Raw genomic sequence first — 24,357 nt, forward strand, 5'->3', positions numbered from 1 at the left:
CTCAGTCACTTTATCTCGTTTCTGGACATGTGCAGATATGGTCATCTGATTCTGTTTTTTTTGGGAATATTCAGGAATTAGCTTAATACTTAGATGGGTGTGTATTTTGGTACTTTTTATGGTATCTGATTGCCTCCAAGTAGATGTGATCAGGAAATGGGCTTCCCTTTTAACTCTTCCTGAGAAATTTAAAGATGCCACTGTTGATCATTTTGACATAACTTAGGATTTAATTTTCAGCCTGTTTCTTTTTTAGTCTGTCTGTCTCACTCCACAATCCCTGTTCAGGCCTTTTTTCTAGTTATAAACAGTTCAGGACCAGCTGTGGCCATTTGGTTTTAATTGGAAACTGTCTCTTTAAATTTTGAGGAGATCTGTGCGCATGCGTAGTAGAACCCTCTGAGGGTGGTGGTGGGTGTCCACTCGCTCAGGCACCCCTATAGCCACCAGAATGGAGGTGCACAGGCATTGAGGGACCAATGAACAGATACCCCAAAAAAAAAAAGTGTCCACACCTTTATTTCTGTGGTTCTGTCAGGCGTCCATGGCTGCTCTGAACCTTCCCTCTCTTGGTCTCACCCAAGATGGCGGCTCCTGGAGCAGCTGAGCATCTTGAATTAGAAAGCAATGGATTTCTTGCTTCTGCTACAAATTCCCCTAGCTGTAAGTCTTCCAGCCTTCTAAATAATCCTTTATATGTGGTTCGGAGTTCTGGCACCATCTCTGAGGCTGCTTGGTCCGGTATTCTGTGTTGTTGCTGATGGAGCTCCTCACTGCACTTCCACCCGATCCACCATCTTATTTGTTCCGGAGACTATAGATCTTTACAAGAGTAGAAAACCTCATCTTTCTCTCACAAAGTGGCTGGTGGGCTTGAATTACCAAGTCTTGTGGCTAGCAGTCCAGTGTTTATCCTACAGAGTCACAGTGCTAAATAAGTGGGTCATAAAATGGACTGCAAACTTGAGTCCTTAGCAGTGTGTGATCATGTAACTGAATTGAATATCTGCCATTTGACTTCAAGGTTGACACTTTCAAAGACATAATTATTCTTTGGCCTACTTAATCAGCTCTGTTTCTTTTGGAAGAAGAAACTTATTCAAAGATGTTTTTGACAATTCTAGAAAGTAGTATTGCTTTGCATGAAAGAACCAATTCTGACATAAGTTAGTGATACAGCCTGCAAATGAGCATTCTGTATCTATTTTAACTATTTCTAAATGAGACTTACCAGCAGCTGTGAAGGCACCGCATCCCACACATCCCCTGACTCCTGGTTTCTAACAATGACTTGTTTTCTGTACATGCAAACTAGTTTCCATCTGGGCAGCTATGAAATATTTAAAAGACTCAGTCAAGTGATATGTTTATTTGCAAGTATTTCCATTTTTGATTATTTCCTCAAAGAAAAGACAGTGGCTAAAAACTTGCAAAAAAGAGGAGTGTGTGATTTCTGAGCCAGCCAAGCCATTCCTCAGAGGACTGAAACTTCAATCTTCAGAGCTTGTACTCTGACAGAAGGGACTTGGGCATGTTTTGGCATATCCAGTGTACAGCGTCCTCATACGTTGTTGAGACGGCAGGACAGTGCATTAAAGGACTCCATGAGAATTCTTTCCTCTCCTTGAGCAGTGAGATGACCCAGAACCCCCCCTCCCACCTCCCAGTCGATTGCTCTTGAGTCAGTTCCAACTGTATTTGATAAAACATCTGTTGCATTGGTGAATAGACATTTTTTTGTCACTTATCCAAAGAAAAGACTTCCACCAAGACAACTGCCTTGGCCTCACTGATTTGGGGGAATGCAGATTCCTCAGTGCACTAGGCTCAGTACTGGGACTCCACCGTGGGTCACAGCCCAGTGATGGGGTAGGCCTAACTCTTAGGAGGATCCTTCTTGGCGTAGACAAGAAATGTGACTCCTTGGAAATTTAATACTCTTACTGGGCTTAATTTAGAGAAAATCCCATAAAAATTTGTGTCTGATGTGGAGTAACAGATATGATTTTAACAATGCAATTAGAGGAAATTCAAAACTCTGAAAAAAGTTTTTGAGCATGCATCTGTAGATGATATTTCATGATTATTTACTACTGCTACTTTATTAGTTTACTGTTAAGTGTCGTTGAATCAGTTCCAACTCATATCAATCCTATAAATAGTTTCTGAGGAGCAGCTGGTGAGTTTGAACCGCCAACCTTGCAGTCCAGTGCTTTATCCACAGTACCACACCAGGACTCCATTAGTTTACTAGTTCAAAAATAAAAGTGATAATGCTATTAATAATAAATATAAAAGGTTGTACTAACAACTCTTTTCCCTAGTGGTGTGTGCTCCTCACTTTGGAGAGTGCTACTCAATGGGAATCCCTAACTTGATTATCCCCTTCCCACTGTCCGAGGGAGCCGGGAGGAAAGCACACCAAGGGGGACTTGTCTACTGTATTGCTTCCCTGCCAACACGTTTGCTCTGAATAAACAGTCACACTTGGCAGTTTCCAACATGTTATGTTCTGAGCTTAGGTATCCCTCCTCACTACAGTAACTGACCACCCAGAAAGCCCCTTTTAGGAACTGGTAGCTCTCTCTCCGTGTCCTAGGATGACTTTACTACTCTCGATCAATTAAGTGCCAAGAATAAGTTTGAAAGTGGAAGTGAGAGCTGGCATTTTGCATATGAGTATGTCCCCTCTGGGTTCCAAGCAATGGAGAAACTAGTCTTTTTTAGCTTATTTTTCTCAGAGCCTCAGGTACCTCTTGTGCCCTTCGAGTTGGTCTCTTTGGAGGAGGACCTGAGTGGTGGTGGGAAGAGGAGCATGAAGTATTTGGTGGATGCTGGGAACTGGCTCAACAGCCTGTGGTAGCTGTTGTCACCTGGCAAATTCCATGTGGGTGTGTAGCCTGGGTCTGGAGCCCAGAGAGATGTTAGCAAGCAAAGGAATAACACCTACATGCAATGCCTAGAATCCAGTAGAATTTTCCTATGGCTCCTCAGCTGAAAACTTACAGATGTCTGTCTTCTGTCTTCTCTGCTTACCACGATGTTTAGTTTCTGAACAGTCTCAGCCCAGGAAACCAACATGCCCTCACTTCTTGCCTCACTGAGCAGGCTTAGACTGACATTGGCAGCCAAGTCAGTTCTCTTCTATCTCTGCTCTGCAAGTTGATGTGGCTCTCCCACCATCAGTGCTCTGTCTCCAAGCCTTAGAAACAGTATGCTTGGACACGGCTGAGACCATGACTGAGGAACCAGGGAATGTGGAGAGCTCACAGGCTGTGGAGACATACAGCTATATATGAGCTGGGTCGTCATTGCTAATATGCTCATTGAATAATCTATGCCAGAGACTGCTAAATGCTTTACAAAATTTCTTTTTCTTGATCCTTAAAATAATCTTTTGAGGTAGGAAATGTATCTCGTATATGCAAAAACTGGCTTAGAGTAAAATAACTTGCTCACTAGGTTAAAACAATAGCGGTTGGGTTGCAAGCTGGGATGTTTATCCAGGGTCATCCTGCTTAGCTGCTGTACCTGTTCCCTAAAAGTGAAAATCAGCCCATTGTCTCCTTCAGAGCTGAGAGGATTTTAGATCAGGAATGTAAAAGGTGCGGTCCACAGGCAGAACTTAATAATACCCATTATCACTCAGAGAAAAATCATGTTATTTTTATTCAGTAGTTTTAGAATGAATTAGAATGAAGCCATCTTCAGTAGTCCCCTAGAACTTCGGCAATATTTTAGGGCCACCTGATCAAACCTGCCAGCTTTTCACAGCCTCAGATCTCAATCAGAGTAGGCCCTTTGACTACATCAGACTTAGGGTGGGGGTAGGGGGGCAAAGTTTTAAGATTCTATGCTTAAAACCAGGTTCTGACATTCATTCATGCAACACCCATTTCCCTCTCATGTGCTAACTGCTGGGACTAGAGAAACGAAGAAGACACAGTCCTGGCCTTGGGCTCAGCATTGGTGGGGGACAAGGGTAGCAAACAGTAAAATGTACTCATGATTCAGTGTGTAGGACCGAGACCCCTTTCCAAGTGGCAGGCAGCACACGGTTGACATTTCCTCTGCACTGGCCAGTGGCTCCAGTTAGGTGGAGCACAGTTGATTGATAAGTCTGAGGGTGTCACACTGTAGGAGCCAGGCCTGTCAGAAGCTAGGACCCCAGGGAAGGAAGCTGGTACAGTTCACATTGCTCCCTGCAAAGTCATTCCCCGGGCGCAGTCTGATTTCCATGAGCCCTGACCCTTGGGCTTTCAAAGGCATGTAGCAGTTGGCTGGTGTCTGGGATTCTCTGCGAAGCGTCTGATAGAAGTATGATTTCTTTAACACTTAGCTTTTTGAAAGTGTTCAAGTATTTCTTCATAATCGTGTTCATATTTATCTGTAAAATAGTGTAAGTCAAGGAGGATCTTGGGTCTTGGGCAAGTTCCTTCCCTCTAATATGATTTCCTTATCTGTACAGAGACTGGGTTGATCTAGATTTATCTAAGGCCCTTGCTAGCCCAGAAATCATAATTTGTTCTGTCTGAACACTGCAACCATTTCATTGAGAATGAAACTTTGGTGGTTTCTGACCCCACACACAGATTTTGTCTAACTGAGCAGGTCTGGGTGGGGCAGAGCAGTACAGGTGGTGGTTTTGTAGGTGTTCCAGACCCTGCTTTAAGAACCACTGTTCAGTACTGAACACTTCCCCTGGATAGCCCTGTATGCTGTGGGAGAGTATATTGGCGCTCTGTAGCCCCTCAGGAAAGGGACAGTCAGGACCCTTCAGCCTCAGCCCACTCCACCACATCGGGACCACAGGGGGATATGGACAGCACTGCTAGAGGTAAGGAAGTAGCAGAGAAGTGAAGGTAAGGAGAAGGAGGAGCAAGGGGACAAGGGTGACCAGAGCTGCTGTGGACTCACTTGAATCCCACGTGTTGGCCTTAGTGGGCTTGAGGCCCTTCTTGTGGGCAGTAGTAACCTGGCTGTATACGTTGGAGCTGTCCTTGGAGAACCCTGGGAAGGTCTTCATCTTGTGTTTGGGTAACAGAGGAGATTGCTCCAGTCCTAAAACTTGAGAAGACTAAGTGGGAGAAAAGGAACAAGAATCAGCAGGGGTCCAAAAAACAGGGAAGGAGAGTCCAAGTAACATAATTTACATAAACTGTCAACTTCTCTGCCTCCCTCTCTACTTTCTTTCCAGGGTACAGTTTCTTAGGCCCCTGGTTATCATCAAGCACATAAAACCCTTTGCAGGGGAGAAAAGGATGAGGGTGGGAGATAAGAATAGGTCTAGAGGCTGGAGACAGGTTGTTCCTGGGATATCCACATGGGGGTTTGGTCAGTATCCTTCAGTTCTATTATGAAGGAGTAAAGTGTAAACTAGAGCTACCCCAGGAAACCAAATCACAGAGCCTCAGAAGAGAGTACCAGAGCTGAAAGGGAAGAGTTTTTATTGAATTATTTGGTGCCATATCTCTGCATGACTGTTCAGTAATCCTCAAATTATCCTCTTAAGTGTTAAGTGCAGTTTCAGTGGATTCTGACTCATAGTGACCCTGTATTGGGTTTCTGAGGAGTGGCTGGTGGGTTGGAACTGCTGACTTTGCAGTTAGCAGTCCAGTCTTACAGTGGACATCTTCCAAACAGCTGTTTCAATTCCCAGTATACACAGGAAGAAAAGGGCTGAGTGAGAATGGTCCTTGTAAGTTTACACAGGAGCCACAACTGGACCAGAGCTTGAAGCCAGCACCATGTTGGTGGCCTCGAACTGGGCATTCTTTCCACTGCACTTCAGAAAGCAAACATCACTTCGCCCTCCAGGAACAGCTGAGTACTGATGGCCAGAGGGGAAAAGTTAAATGGTTCAAGAGCTGCAAGCACTTGACACCTCAGTGTCACTTTGATCAAGAGCTAGTGCTGGCCCTGGAGTCTTTCAATTCTGTATACTATGTTCTGTCCAGCACTGTTGTAAGGCCTGTGTTTCAGATGAAGTCCCAGTCTATTCGTTTCCTGTCAGAAAATGATGGTCACCCTGCTGCAGATAGGGACCCCTCTGGAACTGAGATTGCTTTGGGTATTCATTTTGTTAACTTCCACTGCCATTCCACCACATATTTAAAAAATAATAAAAATAACCTGCTGCCACTGAGTCAATTCCAACTCATAATGACCCTAGAGGACAAGGTAGAACTGCCTCATAGGGTTTCCAAGACTAATCTTTACAGAAGTAGATGGCCACATCTTTCTCCCTCTGAGAAGCTTGTGGGTTCAAATCAGCGACCTTACAGTTAGAAGCCAAGCCCTTAACCCACTGCACGGTATCCACACAGTACTAAATACCAGTCTCCTGAGATCCCCAGACTCTACACTTGTCAGGGTTTGTCAAATGCTTTTCATATTTATCATCTCCGAAGAGCAGAAGAAGAGCTAAGGCTGTGTGGTCAGACCCAATTCAAACCCTGGCCCTGCTACTAGCTTGCTGTGTGATGTGTGCCATGTGTGAGAGCTAGCTAGGGACAGTTCCATATGGTTGGTGGCCCAGAACAAGCACCTGGTAGATGGTAAGTACAGTTGAGTTGTTTCTGACTCAGTGAGCCTGTACAGGGGTTTCTGAGGAGTGGCTGTTGGGTTTGAACAACCAACCTTGCAGTTCAAACCGACCTTGTAGTCCAGTGCGTTATCCTGCAGGCTCACGCCGGCAAGTAAAACAGCACTGTGAACTAGGTAAGGAATCTTCATGGTATACTGGGTTAAGCATTGGGCTACTAACCACAAGGTTGAAGGTTCAAACCAAGAAGCCACTTCTTAGGAGAAAAATGAGACTGACTGTACCTTTAAAGGTTTAGTCTCAGAAACCCAAAGGTACTATCAGGTCGTTGTGAGTCAGAGTCAGTTTGATGGCAGTGGTTGGGGTTTGGTGAGCTAGGTGGTTTTAAGTCATGATTTACTTACTGGTAGAAAAGGTGCTCAGAGAAAAGGAGTAACTTGTATAGGCTATAGAGTAAGAAAATTAGGACATAAATTTTGTCTTTCTGACTTTTTCTTTTGCCTATCATCTGTTAATCTGTCATTGGTAACTAAAAACTCTGTTCCCCAAGGCGTATAACATGCCAGGTGAATTCAGAAAACGGGAGACTGTCACGTTGCCTAGGAGAAAATCTGACCAGAGCCTTGTGCCAGGCCTTAAAGGAAGAAGAACAGTCCAGGCAAAAGGAACAGCATGTGCACAGTCACACTGAGGGCGTCCAAGCTGAGCAGAGTGAGTGGTTGACAGAAGAGCCCAGGAAGGCGGAAGTGAAGTCAGACTATATATGGCCTTGGCTGCCATGTTAAGGGGGTTGTATACCACTCCCCACAGTGGGGAGTCATTTTCTGAAGATCTCAGAAGATAGGATCAAGGTCCAGCCAAGACAGGAAAGGCTTGGGAAGGCCATTCTGACAGCTGTCAGGGAGATTGAAGCTGCTGACACAGTTGCAGTGAAAAGTGCTGAGTCGTGAGAGTGGCAAAGAGTGAGTCGGAATGTTTACGCTTAAGTTACCGCTCTGCCATTTACTTGCTGTGGGACTTTGTGCTAGTCACGGAGTCTTTGAGCCCATACTTTCTCAAGCATAAATCTGGGTGATCAAACCAAATAAGATTAGTAGGTGCAGAGTGTGCTTTAAAAGCGGCAACGTTCTGCATCATTCCAATAGAAACGTGAGGCCAGACAAAAGAATCAGCAGGGCTTGCAGTGGACTCAGTTCTTCCCAGCAGATGACCCCTGACCCCCTCCCTGCCCACCCTGGTGATTTTGATACCTTGATGCTTCCTTCTCTGCTCTTCTGCCCCTCCTGCTTTTTGGGGGGCCTGGGAGGCGGTAGTTGGTTCTCACAGGCTGGTAACTTCCGAAGGCGATAGTAGAAGGCTTCTGTCAGCTCCTCCACTGTGGCTGCAGGGGGAGGCCCAGTTGGCTGGCCTGGCTGCCCCTCAACTTCCACAACAGTGAGATCCAGCCATCGAGGAGGGATCTCGAAGCATATCCCAGCCTCGGAGTCCAGGCTGACCACCAAGAAAGGTTCCATGATTTTCTCCTCCAGCCGGAGACCAGGGAAGGAAGGCAGGGGGTCAGCAGGGTGGCTGGTGTCTTTGGCCACCACCTTGACCTCACAGGGCAGTGACAACTGGGTAGTCAGATCTGCCAGACTGTAGCGCCGGGCATCATTCATCTCCTCCACAAAGCTGCCCGAGAAGTAGAGGGGCAGCAGAATTCTTTCTTGGTTCTCTGCCTCTTCACACTCTTCCTCCCCAGCCTGGTCACCCAGCCGTTGACACACCAGGACATCCATCTCCCTGTCGTGGGCCCCGTAGGTCTGGCCAGATCCCAACACCTCCAGCCGGTCACCCACAGCCAGGGAGGCAAACTCAGGGTTCCCTTCTCCCTCGCCCTCACAATCCTTGGTGGTCACCACTCTGAGCGACTGGCCTGGCTGGAAAGTACTCAGTAGGTCAAAGGCCGTAGGGAACTCCCGAGGTCGCCGCCGCAGCTTTCCTTGGTAGAACCCGGAGACTATGAAGTGTCTGGGCACCTTGCGGCCTTTGCTTGAGGCCAGGACCCGCCAGGGTGGCGAGGCCTGGCCATAGATCCAGAGTCTCTGGCCTTTCCGCAAGGAGCCCACCCATGGGCTGAGGAAGATGGGTGGCCCCTCTGGAACTTCTAGGATCTCCGTGAGCAGGGGGAAGGGGCCTTGCTGGGCCAGGACTTCACTCAGCAGCAGTGGTTTGATGAAGTGGATGTGCTGGGAGGAGTCAGTGACATCTTCCACGTCTACCTCCAGCGTGGAGGGGATCTTGACAGTAGTTCTGCGCACTGTGGAGAGGAAAACTCAGCTCAGGGGCTACCACGTGCTGCCCAAATGCAATTCCCTCCACTTCAGCAAAGGGCTTGCTGACCGCTTTCCTGTTTTCATCTTTTCTTTCTTACCAGCATTTCTCTATTGTACCAGACTCCTTACCCACTCTTCATTTAGCCTGAAAACCAAACATTTCTACAAGTAGAATAGTATAATGAACACCCATGAGCAACTTTAGCATCTAACTCATGGCCCATCTATGCCTCCCACACTGGATTATTATGAGTCAAAGCAATCACATGTCATGTGTGACTATGTCGATATGTTGTTAAGTGCCATCAAGTCAGCTCCAACTCAGTGACCCTGTACAAGGTTTCCGAGGCTTTAAATCTTTGTGGGAACAAATTATCAAGGCTGGGTATGGAACTCTGGAGCTCCCAACACAACAGGAAATACAGGAGACAGAGGAACATATTAAACCCACTACAAGAACTCCTAGTGAGGCACTAGAGTCAACACTGGACTGTGAACCACAAGGCCAGAGTCAAGATGCTCCTTGGAAACACTCTTTACAGGGTTGCTATAAATGGGAATTGACTCAATGGCACTTAACAACAACAGCAAGGATGCAGTCAGCAAAATCAGAAATATAAAAAAACTATAGAACAATGGCCTAGTTTCTCCAAGAAAAATAGCAAAGAAAAAGGAACTTAGAGATTAAAAGACTTAGCTAATGGCAACAGGTGGATCCTGATTTGAATAAATTTTTTAAAAAGTTATAAAACAATAGGGGAATCTGATACAATTTGATGAACTTGATCTACACCTATGGAAGCAGTAACTCAAAAGAGGGAACAAATCCTAACAGCAAGAATCATTCCCACCCCCTCCACACACAGAGTAGACAGGGATGGGCAACTTGGACATTGGCTACCTAAAATGAGGGGGCAATAAAGGCACAGGCAAGCAGTGACTGGTGGCTTTCAAGCTTTCAAGAGGGGACCTAGAGCCAGGGGGCCTGGAGGAAGGCAAAATCTCCAGTGAGTACTATACAATCTGTCTAGGTGGAGCTGATGAAATGAAACGCAGATGGGTCACTTGTGATACAATAGTGAATAATTGTTATCAGAACTGATTGTGAGGGTTGGAAATGTAAAGGTAGGTGTTTTATAGCAAGGAGGGGAGTGATTAACTCTTCAGTCTAGGAGCGGAGGTCTCTAGGATACCGAGAGTGTGACCCTATCCAGAGAAGCAGCGAGGCCTGAGATAGAGGCAGAGACGATGACGTGGGGTGATGAAGTGGCTGGGGACTTTGGATCCAGAGAGGGAAAGGGACTGTGTGCTGAAGACTGGGGGGGTGGGGGTGGGGGGTTGTGTAGGGGGCGGGTTTGTAGGGTATACCCTTTGGTCGGTTGATGATGCATGGAGGGGATTGGAACCATGGCAATGAAACGATATACGATAGAATGAATGTAAAACTAAAGTTCTCTCATGTAAACTATCATATAATTCACAATAAAACATTAAAAAAAGAAAAAGAAAAATGGAAAAAAAAATAGGGGAAATTCAAACATCAAATGGATGTTTGGTTATCTTAAGGAGGTATTGTTAATTTTTTGGTGTGATGATGGTATGATGGGTCTTTTTTTAAAAGTCATTTTTAAAAAGAAACATTGGAGTATTTATAAGAGAAATCATATGTCTGGATTTGCTTTGAAATAATCAGAGTTGAGGATGGGCAGAGAGGAAACAAGGTAGACCATGAGTTGGTAATTTTGACGTTGGATGGTGGATTCATTATACTATTCCCTCCTTACTTTTGTATATGTTTTCCTTTTTCCATACTAAAAAAGCTTTAAATTATTTTTTTAGGGCAAAGAAGCCTCACTTGGCTCTGTAGTTCACCAGCAACTCCACCTCTCTCGAGGTAACTGCCAGGGGGTAGAATCTGAAACTCTGTACTCTGGGGAAGCAGTCTCTGGACATCCATTCTCCTATCAGCTAGGTTTGGCCTCTGACTGGCCACACTTGGACAGCTCCTGTCTTGTGTGAACTGCTCTGGCATGCTGCCCCTGCCTGCACTGAGGGATGACCTGAGCAGCAGCTGGGGGACTCACTCAGACAAGTGTCCTATCATCAAGGACCTCCGGGAATGACTGATTCCTGAGAGTCATAAAAGTACGCTGCTCCCAAGCATCGGGTCACATTTTCACTTTGTGACACTGTATTTTGGGGCCAGCTGCTAGCAAGCTCAGAACCCAACTTTTGTCCAGTTCTACAAAGTATGTGGGACCTTACCCTTACCTTATCTCATTTTCTTATCTCTTTTATGCCCAGTTTCCCACTTGTTTGAGAAACTTTACTTGGTTATATTGTATATATTGGTGGTGGTGGTGGTGGTGGTGAAGTGCCATCGAGTCAGTACCGACTCATAGCGACCCTATGTACAACAACAAAACACTGCCCGATCCTGGGCCAACCTCACTATCGTTGCCACACTTGAGCCCATTGATGCTGCCACTTTGCCAATCCATCTTGCTGGGGGTCTTCCTCTTTTTCTCTGATCCTCCTCCACCCTACCAAACATAATATCCTTCTCCAGTGTCTGGTCCCACCTGACAATATGTCTGAAGTATGGGAGATGAAGTTTGGCCTGCAAGGAGCATTCTGGCTGTACTTCTTCCAACATAGATCTGTTGGTTCTTTTGACAGCCCATCGTACTGTCCATATTCTCCTCCTGTATATTTTGGTAAAAGGAGCTCTGGTAGCCTAGTGGCTACAAATCATGCTGCAAACCTCAAGGTCAACAGTTCAAAACTATCAGCTGTTCCGCGGGGAAAAAATGAGGCTTTCTGCTTCCAGAAAGATTTACAGCCTCAGAAACCCTGTACAGGGTCACTCTGAGTTGGACCGACTCCACGGCACATCACCACCATATATTGGTTGTTGCTAAGTACCATTGAGTCGGGATCCGACTCATAACGATCCTATACAAGGTTTCTAAGGAGCAGCTGGTGAGTTGGAACTGCCAGCCTTAACAGCCCAAACCGCAGCGCCACACCAGAAGTATATACCAGAAGTATATTGGTAAACCACCTGAACTTCCTAGATGATCCACTTGGTGGAGGGGGCGGGGGCTTCCATCAAAGCAGCTCCCTAGGGCCCTCTTCTAATCCCCTAGCTCCCAACCTACTGCCTGTGCAACTCACTGTGCATGATGGCATGAACCTCATACTGGGGCCTCAGGATCAGCGAGCTCCAGGGCAGGTTGGGACAAGTGACGGGGAGGTTCCTCAGGGCTGGGTCTTGCAGGGCCTGCAGCAGGGTCCGGGGCGCACCAGTCTTCCATTCCCAGAAGACTCCCTTCTGGGACAGGGGTAGGTGCAGAATGACCTTCTGGGCAACTGTGCTCAGGACACATCGGGCACAGCAGATCCCTAGGTGCATCTCCACAGCTTCAAGTATCAGGGGCTCGTTCTCAGGTACCTCAATGCCTTTTACAGCCATGCTTTGGGTTGATATGAAGTAAATGGGCAGTGGCTTGGAGCTCCGGTTGGTGGCAGTAACCAGGTCTTCCAGGGTTCTGTAGCTCTGAGGACCAGTGAGGGGGCTGAAGTGGCCTGTGGGGCAAAGCAGAGGACAGGAGAGTCAGTGGGCAGGACTTTGCTGGGCCCGGGGCTGCATATACCAGGCCCAGATCTAGCCCACTGCCAACCCAGATCCTTCGAGGATAGATGCCAAGGGTGACTTTGCATCTGGATATCAGGGCTGAGGGAAGGGAGGTGGTGAGTGACCGTGTATGAATGGACAGTAAAGGGCAGAGACACAAAGAACAAAAGGACATGTCCCTCGCAGACACCAGCAGCTCTACATTTCTACCTCCTAAGCCCCTACATGTCTCTAACTTTGCCACCTGTGATTTCCAACAGATGCTTCCCAGCACTCCAATCCCACACACCCTCACCTCATCCTGGGGCAATGTCACTGTCCATCTCTCCCACACTAGAAATACAGAAGCTACTGGCCACTATGACCTCTGACAGCTCTCCCCTAACCCCTCCATCCCTAGGTCCTGTCTTTCTCACTTTTGGCTGACTGGATGCTCCTTACCTGACTGTCTCCCCACCCAATCCATTCTCCACTTGTCATCTGACTGGCCTAAAATTCCCCACTTCTAGACAGAAAGTTATATCTGGGATTTTCTGACCCAAAGGAACAACCTGAACCTAATCACGGAAACATCAAACAAATTGGGATTGAAGACTATTCTACAAAAGTACTGGTCTGGTCTTTTCCAACATATCCACATCAAAACATGGAAGGACTGTTGCAGCCTGAAGGGGACAAGAGACAAGGCCATGGGCTGTGACTGGACTCCGAGTCAAGAGGGGAAACTGCTGTGAGGGCATGCTGGGATGGGGGCAGCCACGCCAGACTTGGCACTCTCAGCATTTCCAGCCTTGAGGCTTGAATGAGCCTTGAGCAGTGGTGGGCATGAGCCTTATATGCAAACCCAGAGGTGGGAATGTGTGCCAGGGCCACAGGTGTAGCTGGAGGGTGCCAGGATCTTAGGGAGACCTTACCCTGGAAGTTGGGGGCAAGTTCCATGATCTGATCCTTCCTCAGGCTCTCACAGATCACCTTCTGGAGATGAACCTGGGTGACCTTGATGAGGTCCCCTGTGGAGAGGCAGCATTCGTTCCCAGATAGCTCGTAGATGGAACCTGTGGAAACATGGACTCCATTTGGTCTCAGTGTAGCAAGGTCCAAGCACTGGATACTCCCCCCAAAAGCTACATCTTTGCATTCATGTTCATCTGCCTGGAATTACTTCCTTGCCTAAAGCCCATGGGCTCAGTGGTCCTCAGACTCTCAGATGGTCAAGTACACTTCTCTGGCCTTTTTCATATCTCCATACCTGCGTTTGAAGAATTGATGCATTTGAGTTATGGTGTTGGAGGCGAATATTAAAAGTACCATGGACTGCCAGAAGAACAAACAAATCTGTGTAGGAAGGAGTACAACCAGAATGCACCTTAGAAGCCATGATAGCCATGATGCATCTCTCAAACTTCAGACATAATAGTATCAGGAGGGATCAGTCTCTGGAGAAGGAAATCATGCTTGGTAAAGTGAAGGGTCAGAGAGAAAGAGGAAGATGCCCAGTAAGATCGACTGACACAGTGGTAGCAGCAAAGGGCTCAGTGGTAGCAAGGATTGTGAGGTTGGCACAGAACCAGGTAGTGTTTCGTTCTGTTGTGCATAAGGTCACTATGAGTTGGTAGCAACTTGATGGCACATAACAGCATCCGTGTTAAGATTGGTCCATCTTAGCATCAAGGCAACTAGGACAAGGCATCAAAGCATCAAGGCCTGGCCGTTATATAGGTGCTAACTCAAGAATGGACTCCTGGTATGGATCAACACTAGACTGAGAACCACAAGGTCAGCAGTTCAAACCCACCAGCAGCATCTTGGAAACCCTATATCAGGTTGCTATGAGTCAGAACTGTCTCAACAGCACTTTTAACAACAACTCAAGAATGAGTAAATGGCTCACTGAAACCCAACTCCCTCATTGTACAGTTATGAGACAGGCTCATAGGTCAGTGACTCTCCACAATCACAGAGCCAGGGTTGGTACCTAACTCTCCATCCAGCTAATTGGTGTTGAGTGTGGGTGGGGGATAGGAAACAGCGGGTGGGTGGGCCTTGGAGGCCACTTGACTCTACACTCGCCTGCAGGGCAGCACCAGCAGTGTCCTTATCATCAGCCCTGAGAAACTGACAGAAAACCTTCTGTCATCAAACAGGCACCCACTCATAGCAACCCTGCAAAAGGGTTTCCAAGGAGCAGCTGGTGGGTTAGAACAGCCAACCTTGTGGTTAGCAGTCCAGTGCTTATCCTACAATGTCATACCAGGACTCCAAGAAGGCATATAAAGGCTCATAAAACAGTTTCAGGGACCTGGGGACTCGTGGGCCCAGAGTCAGTGACATAGCCACAGAAGACTAGAGTGGAGAATGAAGTGTCCAGCTGATAAGAAGAGAGGGCATATGCACAAGAACACCCACACTTGTAGATAATACCCACTTGACCTGGCTTCAATGACTGGATGATGAGAACTAGAAAAAGAAGAGGAAAAAAGTAATCTGATACAATTTGATGAACTTGACCTACAGCTATGGAAGCAGTAGCTCAAAAGAGGGAACAAATCCTTACAGCAAGAATCATTCCCACCCCCTCCATACAAAGAGTAGACAGGGATGGGCAACTTGGACATTGGCTACCCAAAATGGGGGGACTACAAAGGCAAAAAGTGACTGGGTTACAAGTTTTCAAGAAGGAGACTAGATCCAGAGGGTGTGGAGGAAGGTAGAATCTCCACTGAGTAGTATCCAATCTGTCTGGGTAGGACTGATGAAAGGAGATGGGGATAGAACTCATGTGGTGCAATAGTGAAAAATTGCTATCAGGACTGACTATGAGGGTTGGAAATGTAAAGGTAGACATTTTGTAGCAAAAGAAGGGGAGCGGAGGTCCCTGGGGCCATCGAGGGAGAAGACTGGCCAGAGAAACAATGACGCCAGAGATGGAGGCACAGACGATGACATGGAGAGAGATGACGTGGAGAGATGGAACTGCTGGGGACTCTAGAACCAGAAAGGGAGAGGGGCTGTGTGCTGACGACCGGGGGACAGGCTTGCAGGGTATATACCCTTGGTTGGTTGATGATGCATGGAGGGGATTGTAACCATGGCAATGAAATGATATATGATAGGATGAATGTAAAGCTAATGTTCTCCCATGTAAACTATCACATAATTCACAATAAAACATTAAAAAATAGTTTCAGGGGCTGGATCCTCCAGGCTGGTGAGAACAGTGGCTAAGTGCTGAGCGCTTACAATATATGGTGCACAGTACAACATCGCATTAATGCACGATGAACTGCCTTTGGAGGGGCAGTTTCTATTTCCCAAATAGCTTCAGAGAAGGGAGATCAGTTGCTCAGAATTATCAGCTAATAGACTGAGTTGGACTGCAAACCCTGGTTTGTTTGCTTCCATTGTTCTTAACCAAGTAGCTGCAACACCAATGGCCTCCTTAGTGGCCTTCCCCAATTAGTATCTTCTGTAGTTTGACTTTCTCATCCCATCCACTCAGTCAAACCTCCTCAGGTTCTTACTCATATTCCTCTAACTTGCACTGGGTTCACCTCATGGGGAACAGGTATTGGGACACTGGTGACTAGCTGGAGGATGAGGAACTTGATCCTTATGCCAGGGAAGAGCGAACACACCAGATTACAGGCTTCTGCACCGAGCTTCCAGAGGTATAGCCCGGATTTGAACCCAGTTCTGTAAAAGTCCCAAGTGGACCACTGTGACCTGGCTCCTAGGTCTAGGACAGCACTTGGGGCTTCAGGGCAGAGGTGTGGTGCTGTAGGATAAGCACTGGACCGAAAGGTCGGTTTGAACTGCAAGGCTGGTGGATCAAGTCCACCTGCGGACTCGCTATGAGTCGGAACCCACTCGACGGCACTTTAACATGGCCGAGCAAATTTTCCTCTGCTGGGGGCAGGATGAGCCAGGGCACCCAAGCATTTGTTTGCTAAGAAAAGAGCCTGCACCCCCGCACAGTGCATTTCGGTTCCTTCTCGCGTAACTGGGCTGCCCACAGCCTAACCACTACCACCACCACCCCACCCTCCCCACCGCTCACCCTCCCGTTGCCTGGAAGTCCCTTTCTCTTACTCTTTCACACAATATTGTTGTTATGTGCCGTGGAGTCGGTTCTGACTCATAGTGCAGAGGCTGTAAATCTTTACGGGAGCAGACAGCCTCATCTTTCTCCCGTGGAACCGCTGGTAGTTTCGAACTGCTGACCTTGTGGTTCGCAGCCCGATTCGTAAACACTACGTTACCAGAGCCCGGGTAGCCAGAGAGCAGATGTGGAAGCCTCCTAAGGAGTCAGCTCAGGGAAGCCTCGAGAAGGAAGAGCCATTTAAGCTGAGAACTAAAGACATTGCCAAGCGGAGGCTAAAGGATTGGAGGTGGGATGAGGGAGCGTCAAGGGCACTGAGCAGAGGGCCGGAGAGAAGCTGGCAGACGGAGCACTTAAGAATCTAGTAACAGCTGTGCGTCAAGGGCACCCCAAGTCGTTTCCTACGGGCGCGCTGCGGTTCCAGGCAGCTTCGCTCTGTTACACCCAACCTCCATACTGCAGAACCAAACGACTTTTTATCACTGCCCAACGGGGCAAGTCAGCGCCCCTATTCTACCGAGCAGTCACTGAGGCCAAAGAGGTCACACGGCTCTGGTGCTACTGGAGATGCGAAGCGGTGGAGCGTTTTCCCGGGTTCTCACACCTTTGGGTGTCCTGTCGTGGAACTGTAAGATAAGCATTGGACTGCTAACCGCAAGGTGGATGGTTCAAACCCACCAGCCGCTCCTTGGAAACCCTATATAAGGGTCACTATGAATCGGAACCGATGCGACAGCTCTTAACAACCACCACCTCAACAAATGCCCTTGCAGCGCTCAGCCTCGGCACACCCGAGTTGAGCCTGGCCGCGGCGGGGCAGAGAAGGAGGTCTGGATCCACTCACCCTGGAAGTAGACCCCCGAGCAGACGCGTAGCACCCGCGGGAGGGAGGCAGGGTCCAGGGCGCGCACGAAGTCCTCCAGCGGCACCGCCTCCATGTCGCACAGCTAATCTGCCGGCAGTGAGGCGCCAGCTCGCATCTGAAGCTGCTTGCGGTGTGGTTGTCCCGCCCAGCTGGGGCGGGATGGGAGGAGCCGCTGCTGAGGGTACCCAGCCGGCACAGTTGGGCAAGCCACTTTCCGTTCCCAGCCTCAGTTTTCTCATCTCTAAATACGGTTGCAATACCTGCCTCTCATTTTCGTAGGTCGCCCGGATGAAAGTGTCAGATTAGGGAGATGCTGAGTAAATAAAAGCCGGTCCCTACCTCCGGGTAAGGAGCTCTAGTAGCGTAGTGGTTACGAGTCGGGCTGCTAACCTCAAGATCGGTAGGTCGAAACTACCAGAGGTTCAGCGGGAGAAAGATGAGGCTTCCTGCTCCCGTAAAGATTTACAGCCTCGGAAACCCTGTGCAGGGTCACTATAAGTCGGAACCGACTCCACGGTACTTAACAACAACAACCTCCCTTCATGGAATTTGGGATTGTTAGCTGCCATGGACCCTGCTGGACTTTTAGTGACCCCATGCACAATAGGGATTGGATCGTTGTCATCTATCGGGGTGATTTGGGCTGATTTTCAGAAGTAGATCACCAGGCATTTCCTCCTAGTCTTAGTCTGAGGGCTCCTCTGAAATCTGTTCAGCATAATAACAACAGATGTGGTGGCTGTGCATGAGGTACACTGACCGGAAATCGAAAGCTGGCCTCCATCGTGGAAAGCCAGAATTCTATCGCTGAACCACCTCGGTGAGGGAGGGGAATGATACAAATAAAGGGGGAGCCCCAGACGCTATCTCCTTTCCCCATCTCCCAGCCCTCACTCCAGTTCCTAGCCAGGTGGAGGAAACACGCCTGCCTTGGTCTTTCGGGTTTCTGGCATGTGTTGGAGACACCACGTCCTCCTGGACCAATTTACCAGAGTTCGCAGAGTGCGCCTGAGACAGGACTCTGTGAGGAGGGAGCTACAATGTCAGCTCTCCTGAAGAGCCCCACAAGACACTCCATGGTATTCTACTTGGATACCTCCAGTGATAGAAAGCGCATTACCTTCCCAGGAAACCCATACTCTGTTTGGACAAATCTAGTTACAAATTCTTCCTTGAGCTGAACAGATAATCTGCTTAGGCGACAGACCACCCTGGGGCCACAAAGGGATGGGATAAACTTTCCTGTTTCTCTGACACCCCTCCCAGCCAGACCAACCTATGTTCAAATCCCAGCTACTCCTCTTGTTTGTTACATGATTTTAGGCATGTCACTTTGATTTTCTCAGTTATTTCCTCACCTGTAAAATGGAAGAATCTTAATGAGATGATATAGGTATCTTGAAAAATGCTTCATTTAGTTCTTTTGTTGTCATGAAACAAGACTTTTCTAATCAAAGGAATATATCCTAATTAATGAACATTTGACAAACAAAAACAGTACACACATTTTTTTCCCACCACCTAAATATAAGAGCCAATGATACTGAAAGAGGAAGTCCAAGGTGCATTGAAGGAATTGGCAAAGAACAAGGCACCAGGAATTGATGGAATAAAAGTTGAAATCTTTAAAGAAAGTGAGGCGGCACTGGGGGCATTCACTCATCTATGCCAAGAAATTTGGAAGACAACTATGTGGACAACTGATTGGAAGAGATCCGTATTTTTGCCCATTCCAAAGAGCGGTGACCCAACGAAATACAGAACTCATTGGACAATATCTTTGATATCCCATGCGAGTAAAGTTTTACTAAAGGTAATGCAGAAACGGCTGCAGCATACATTGACAGAGAACTTGCAGAGGTTCAAGCCAGATTCAGAAGAGTCCGTGGAACAAGGGATATCATTGCTGATGTCCCATGGATCTTGGCTGAAAGCAAAGAATATCAGAAAGATGTTTACCTGTGCTTTATTGACTATGCAAAGGCTTTCGATTGTGTGTGACATGACAAGCTATGGACAACATTGAGAAGTATGAGTATTCCGGAACACTTAATTGTGCTCATGAGGAATCTGTACATGGACCAAGAGGCAGTTGTTCAAACAGAACATGGGAACACTGAATGGTTTAAAATTAAGAAAGGTATGTGACAGGGTTGTATTCTTTCACCATACTTATTCAACCTGTATGCTGAGCAAATAATCCGAGAAGCTGGGTTCTATGAAGAAAAACATGGCATCAGGATTGGAGGAAAACTCATCAACAACCTGCGATATGCAGATGATACAACCTTGCTTGCTGAAAGTGAAGAGGACTTAAAATTCTTACTGATGAAGATCAAAGAGCACAACCTTCAGTATGGATTACATCTCAATGTCAAGAAAACAAAAATCCTCACCACTGGACCAATAAACAGCATTCTTATCAATGGAGAAAAGATTGAAGTTGTCAAGGACTTCATTCTTCTTGGACCAACTATCAACATTCACGGAAGCAGCAGTCAGGAAATCAAATGACGTATTGCATTAGGCAAATCTGCTACACAAGACCTTTTTAAAGTGTTGAAGAGCAAAGATGTCAGCTTGAGGACTAAGGTGTGCCTGACCCAAGCCATGGTATTTTCAATAACCTCATATGCATGTGAAAGCTGGACAGTAAATAAGGAAGACCATAGAAGAACTGATGCTTTTGAGTTATGGTGTTGGAGTGCCATGGGCTGCCAAAAGAACCAAAGATCTATGTTGGAAGAAGTGCAGCCAGAATGCTCCTTGGAGGCCAGGATGGCCAAACTTCACCTCTCATACCAGTCGCTGGAGAAGGATATCATGTTTAGTAAGGTGGAGAGTCAGAGAAAAAGAGAAAGGTCCCCAGCGAGATGGATTGGCCAGGTGGCAGCATCAATGGGCTCAAGCATGGCAATAGTAATGAGCTTGGCCCAGGATCGGGCAGTGTTTTGTTCTGCTGTGCATAAGGTCACTATGAGTTGGTACCAACTTAATGGCACCTAACAACAACAACAAATATAAGGAGACCTGATAGCCTAGTGGGTTATGAATTGGGCTGCTAACCTCAAGGTTAGCAGTTCAAAATTATCAGCCATTCCTCAGGAGAAAAATGAGGCTTTCTGCTCCCGTAAAGATTTGCAACCTCAGAAACCCAATACAGGATTTAAGTTGGAACCAACTCCATAGCACACAATAACCACAGTTACTACTAACATTTTGCTATGTTGCTTCTAGATTTTATTTTATGTTTTTGTTATTGGTTTTTCTTTCTTTTTTAAAAGTAAGTTATTGTTTACAGAGAAGTTATAAAAATAGTAGATTTCCTGTATATCCCTCATCTAGTTTCAGTTCCCCTAATGTTATCGTGGCAGGTTTGTTAAAACTATGACATCAACAACAGTACATTGGTGGTATGGTTATGACTCATAGCCACCCTGTACAGGGTTTCCAAGGCTGTAAATCTTTACGGGAACAGAATGCCTCATCTTTCTCCTGTGGAACAGCTGGTAGTTTTGAACTGCTGACCTTGAGGTTAGCAGCCCAATTTGTAAGCACTATGCTACCAAAGGTCTTTAATGGTACATTGTTGTTGTTATTAAGTACTGTTGAGTTAGTTCCAACCCATAGCAACCCTGTATAGGTTTCCAAGGAGCACCTGGTGAGCTTGAATCACCAACCTTGCAGTTCAAACCAACTTTGCAGTCCTGCTCATTAACCCACAGTGCCACACCAGAACTCCGGATTTATTCCTGTCTCATCTGTTTTTCCACTAGTGTCCTCTGGGATGCAATCCAAGATCCCACAATGCATGTAGACATCATATCTCCTCTGGTCGGTGACTGTTGATAAGACTTTCCCTGCTTTACATAGCCTCAACAGTCTTGAGGAATACTGGTCAGGTTTTTCTGCAAAATGTCCCTCCATTTAAATTTGTCTGATGTTCCCGTATGACTAGACTGGGGTTAGAATCCCTGGGTGATACAAATGGTTACACGCTTGACTACTAGCCAAAAGACTGGTGGTTTGAGCCCACCCAGAGGGACTTGAAGGTAGTGATGGAAGAAGTCCAAGCTACACTGAAAATACCACCCAAAAAACGAGGCTCCAGAAACTGACACAATACCAGTTGAGATGCTTCAAAAATGGATACAATGCTGGAAGCACTGTTACCTCAACGTTTGGGTTCAATACCCTGGAAAAATTGACTCCAAATAACAAACACTCCAGATAAACATTGAAAGAGAAAAGTCTTTATTATTATTAGAGCGTTGTCTACAAGAACACCCATAGCAAAGAGGATCATTTGGTGTTTGAATGACACTTTGTTACAAGCACTCTTTAATCTGCTTCTTGATAAATTTAGTCATGCAAAGGGAGCTACAATTCTAATGTTCACACTAAATCACAAGGTGGTCATGATGTCACAATCAACTTCTCAAAGAAGGCGTGATTAACTGTCCCTATACGTGTATGTCCAGATGGTCACTCTTTATAAGAACAGGGACCAGGATCCAGGCAGAGCCAGGCAATTATTAATATTCCAACTAAAAATTTTCAAAACACACATTTAAGAAACAAGGACAGAGGACTTCCGGTAAGATGGCAGACTAGGCAGATGCACTACACAGACCCTCTAAAACAAAGATGTTGTTGTTGTTGCTGAGCACCGTAAAGTCAGTTCTGACTCATAGTGACCGTCTAGGGTTTTCAAGGACCGGCTGCTGAGTTTCAACTGCCAACTTTGTGGTTCAAACCAACTTTTTGGTCCAGTGCTTATCCTACATTGCCAGGCTAGTATTCCAAATATTTGTGAGATTAGAAAGTCTCATCATTATCCTATGGAATGACTAGAAGGGATAAATGATAGACCTTGTGGTTCTCTGTCTGGTGCTTATTGTATGGAGCCATTGCTCTCCCCAAAACAAAGATGCCAGAGACCAACTAAGACAAACACAGTTGAAAATTTTGGAAGCCTGAACTTCAGAGGAAAGGTTAAAGAAATGGATTGAGTGCTTGCTGGGAGGAGAAGCTGAACAGGACAGCGAGAGAGGGAGACAGACTGGTGAACCACCTGCCAGACACAGCACAGCAATCTTGAACAGTTGTGAGCAGTTTTGGCAGATCAGATTCACAAAGGTGACAGGGAAGGTTGGATTCCTTCTTTTTCCTCACATCCTCTGGTGACCAGAGCTGTGGCCAGCTTCCACCCTCATCCACCCCCAGCAAAGACCCTGCTCTTTGGAAGTTCAAAGTGAAGTGATTGTGACCTATGTCAGTGTGAGGCAGGGGCAGCTGTGCTACTTGGGTGCCTAGATTGAGTTGGGCTTAGCTCCAGACCTACAGAACCCAAAGAGCCACCAGATCAGCATTGTTGTTACTAAGCGCTGTTGAGTAGGTTCTGACCTATAGCAACCCTGTATAGGGTTCCCAAGGAGCAGCTGGTGAACTTGAACCGTCAACCTTGGGATTCAAACTGACTTTACGGTCCAGCACATTAACCCACAGCTCCACACCAGACTAGCATTAGTCTAGCAGAAACCCCCATAACCAGCCACCTTGCCCCCAGCTGCCCTGTGTTCCTAACAGCCACTGAAACCAGCTCTATCAAGGGCCTCCACTAACTACTTCTGGACTGAGTGTCCTGAACATAGATAACACCTCGGCCTGTGGGAACACCACTGTCACTTCCCTCCTGCACCCACCTCATGATCTCCTTGACTAGCAGGAGCCCGTAGAGTTTTTTCCTTACCAGGTCCAACAAATGCACTGTTGTTTTGGGTTTGGGTTTTTCTTCTTTCATTGTTTCATTGTTTATTTTTTCTTCTCCTCCTTCTCTTTACATCCCTTTGAATGCTATCCTTTCTATCTCTGCTTTTGTTTTTCCTTGTTTTCTTCTCATTCTCATTTCCCCTCTTCTTTTTTTTCCTTTTGATCTTTTTCTTTCTACTACAATCTACTCTCTTTCTCTTTTCATTTTCCCTCTCCCAGTATTTTCAAAGTTTTAAAAAATTTCTTTCTTTTGTTTTCTCTCTTATTTTCCTCTTCATTAGCTCCATTTTCCTGTCACTCTTCTCTTTTTAGTTATTATGCCCTTTTTGATTGCTGTCTGTCTGGAGGTCCCCACCTTTTTTCCTTCATTATTTTCTTATTGTGGTTGCTTGCTTATTTATTCTCTTTTGTTTCCTTTTGTGTGTGTGTGTGTCTGTGTGTGTAGGAAAAAGGAATCTCCTCTTTCCCACTTGACAGGAGACAGCAACTGTGCCCATATAGCCCAGCCACAACTATACCCTCTGCAGCTCCACCCACAGGGCAAAACCCAATACCAGCTCCTATACCACCTGATCAACAATAGACAGCAACCAACAGCAACCAAAACCACCCTAAAATGAGGTATATGAACAGCGAATGGAGGAATGTGCACACACTTCCATTCTCTAACTACACCCACAGGAGACAGTTGGTGAGAGACTAAGTACACATCAATATACAATCATCAATTAGATACAAATATGACAAAGCTACAATGTCCTGGAGACAACAAACAATTTTAGTTCACATGAAGAAACAAGAGAGATTAGTTCAAACAAATGACCAAGATGCAGAGCCAGAAAACAATTTGAGGAAGAAAAGGTAATAGAACAACCTGAAAAATAAATCAAAAGAATGATATTTAGGGAATGAGGGGGTTAAGGGAGAATCCCTACTGAATAGTTTTCCTCTCCTCTAGATAAATCTGCTGAAAGGGGTTTGGGGGTGATGATGATAAGATTTTATGATTCAATTGTGAATAACTGTTGGCAGGATTAATTGTGATTGTCACAACTGTAGTTGTATAAAATGTGTAACTAAAAGCAGGGAGTAGTTCATCTTTCATTTCAGGAACAGACACTCCCA

The 24,357-nt window shown here is 46.4% G+C and overlaps 1 protein-coding gene across 1 annotated transcript; it reads right to left on the bottom strand.

Annotated features, from left to right (window-relative positions):
• Positions 1–4,766: 4,766 nt before the first annotated feature.
• On the bottom strand, positions 4,767–17,533 carry THEMIS2 (thymocyte selection associated family member 2). The gene is made up of 6 exons (XM_006862376.1): positions 17,440–17,533; positions 13,411–13,551; positions 12,037–12,447; positions 7,795–8,843; positions 4,918–5,077; positions 4,767–4,831 (listed from the first exon to the last, which is right to left on the bottom strand). The coding sequence occupies exons 1-6, from the start codon at positions 17,531–17,533 to the stop codon at positions 4,767–4,769; spliced, it is 1,920 nt and encodes a 639-aa protein (XP_006862438.1).
• Between the last annotated feature and the right edge of the window lie 6,824 nt (positions 17,534–24,357).

This window comes from Chrysochloris asiatica, unplaced genomic scaffold, assembly GCF_000296735.1.
Source record: "Chrysochloris asiatica unplaced genomic scaffold, ChrAsi1.0 scaffold00047, whole genome shotgun sequence".
Lineage (NCBI taxonomy): Eukaryota > Metazoa > Chordata > Mammalia > Afrosoricida > Chrysochloridae > Chrysochloris > Chrysochloris asiatica.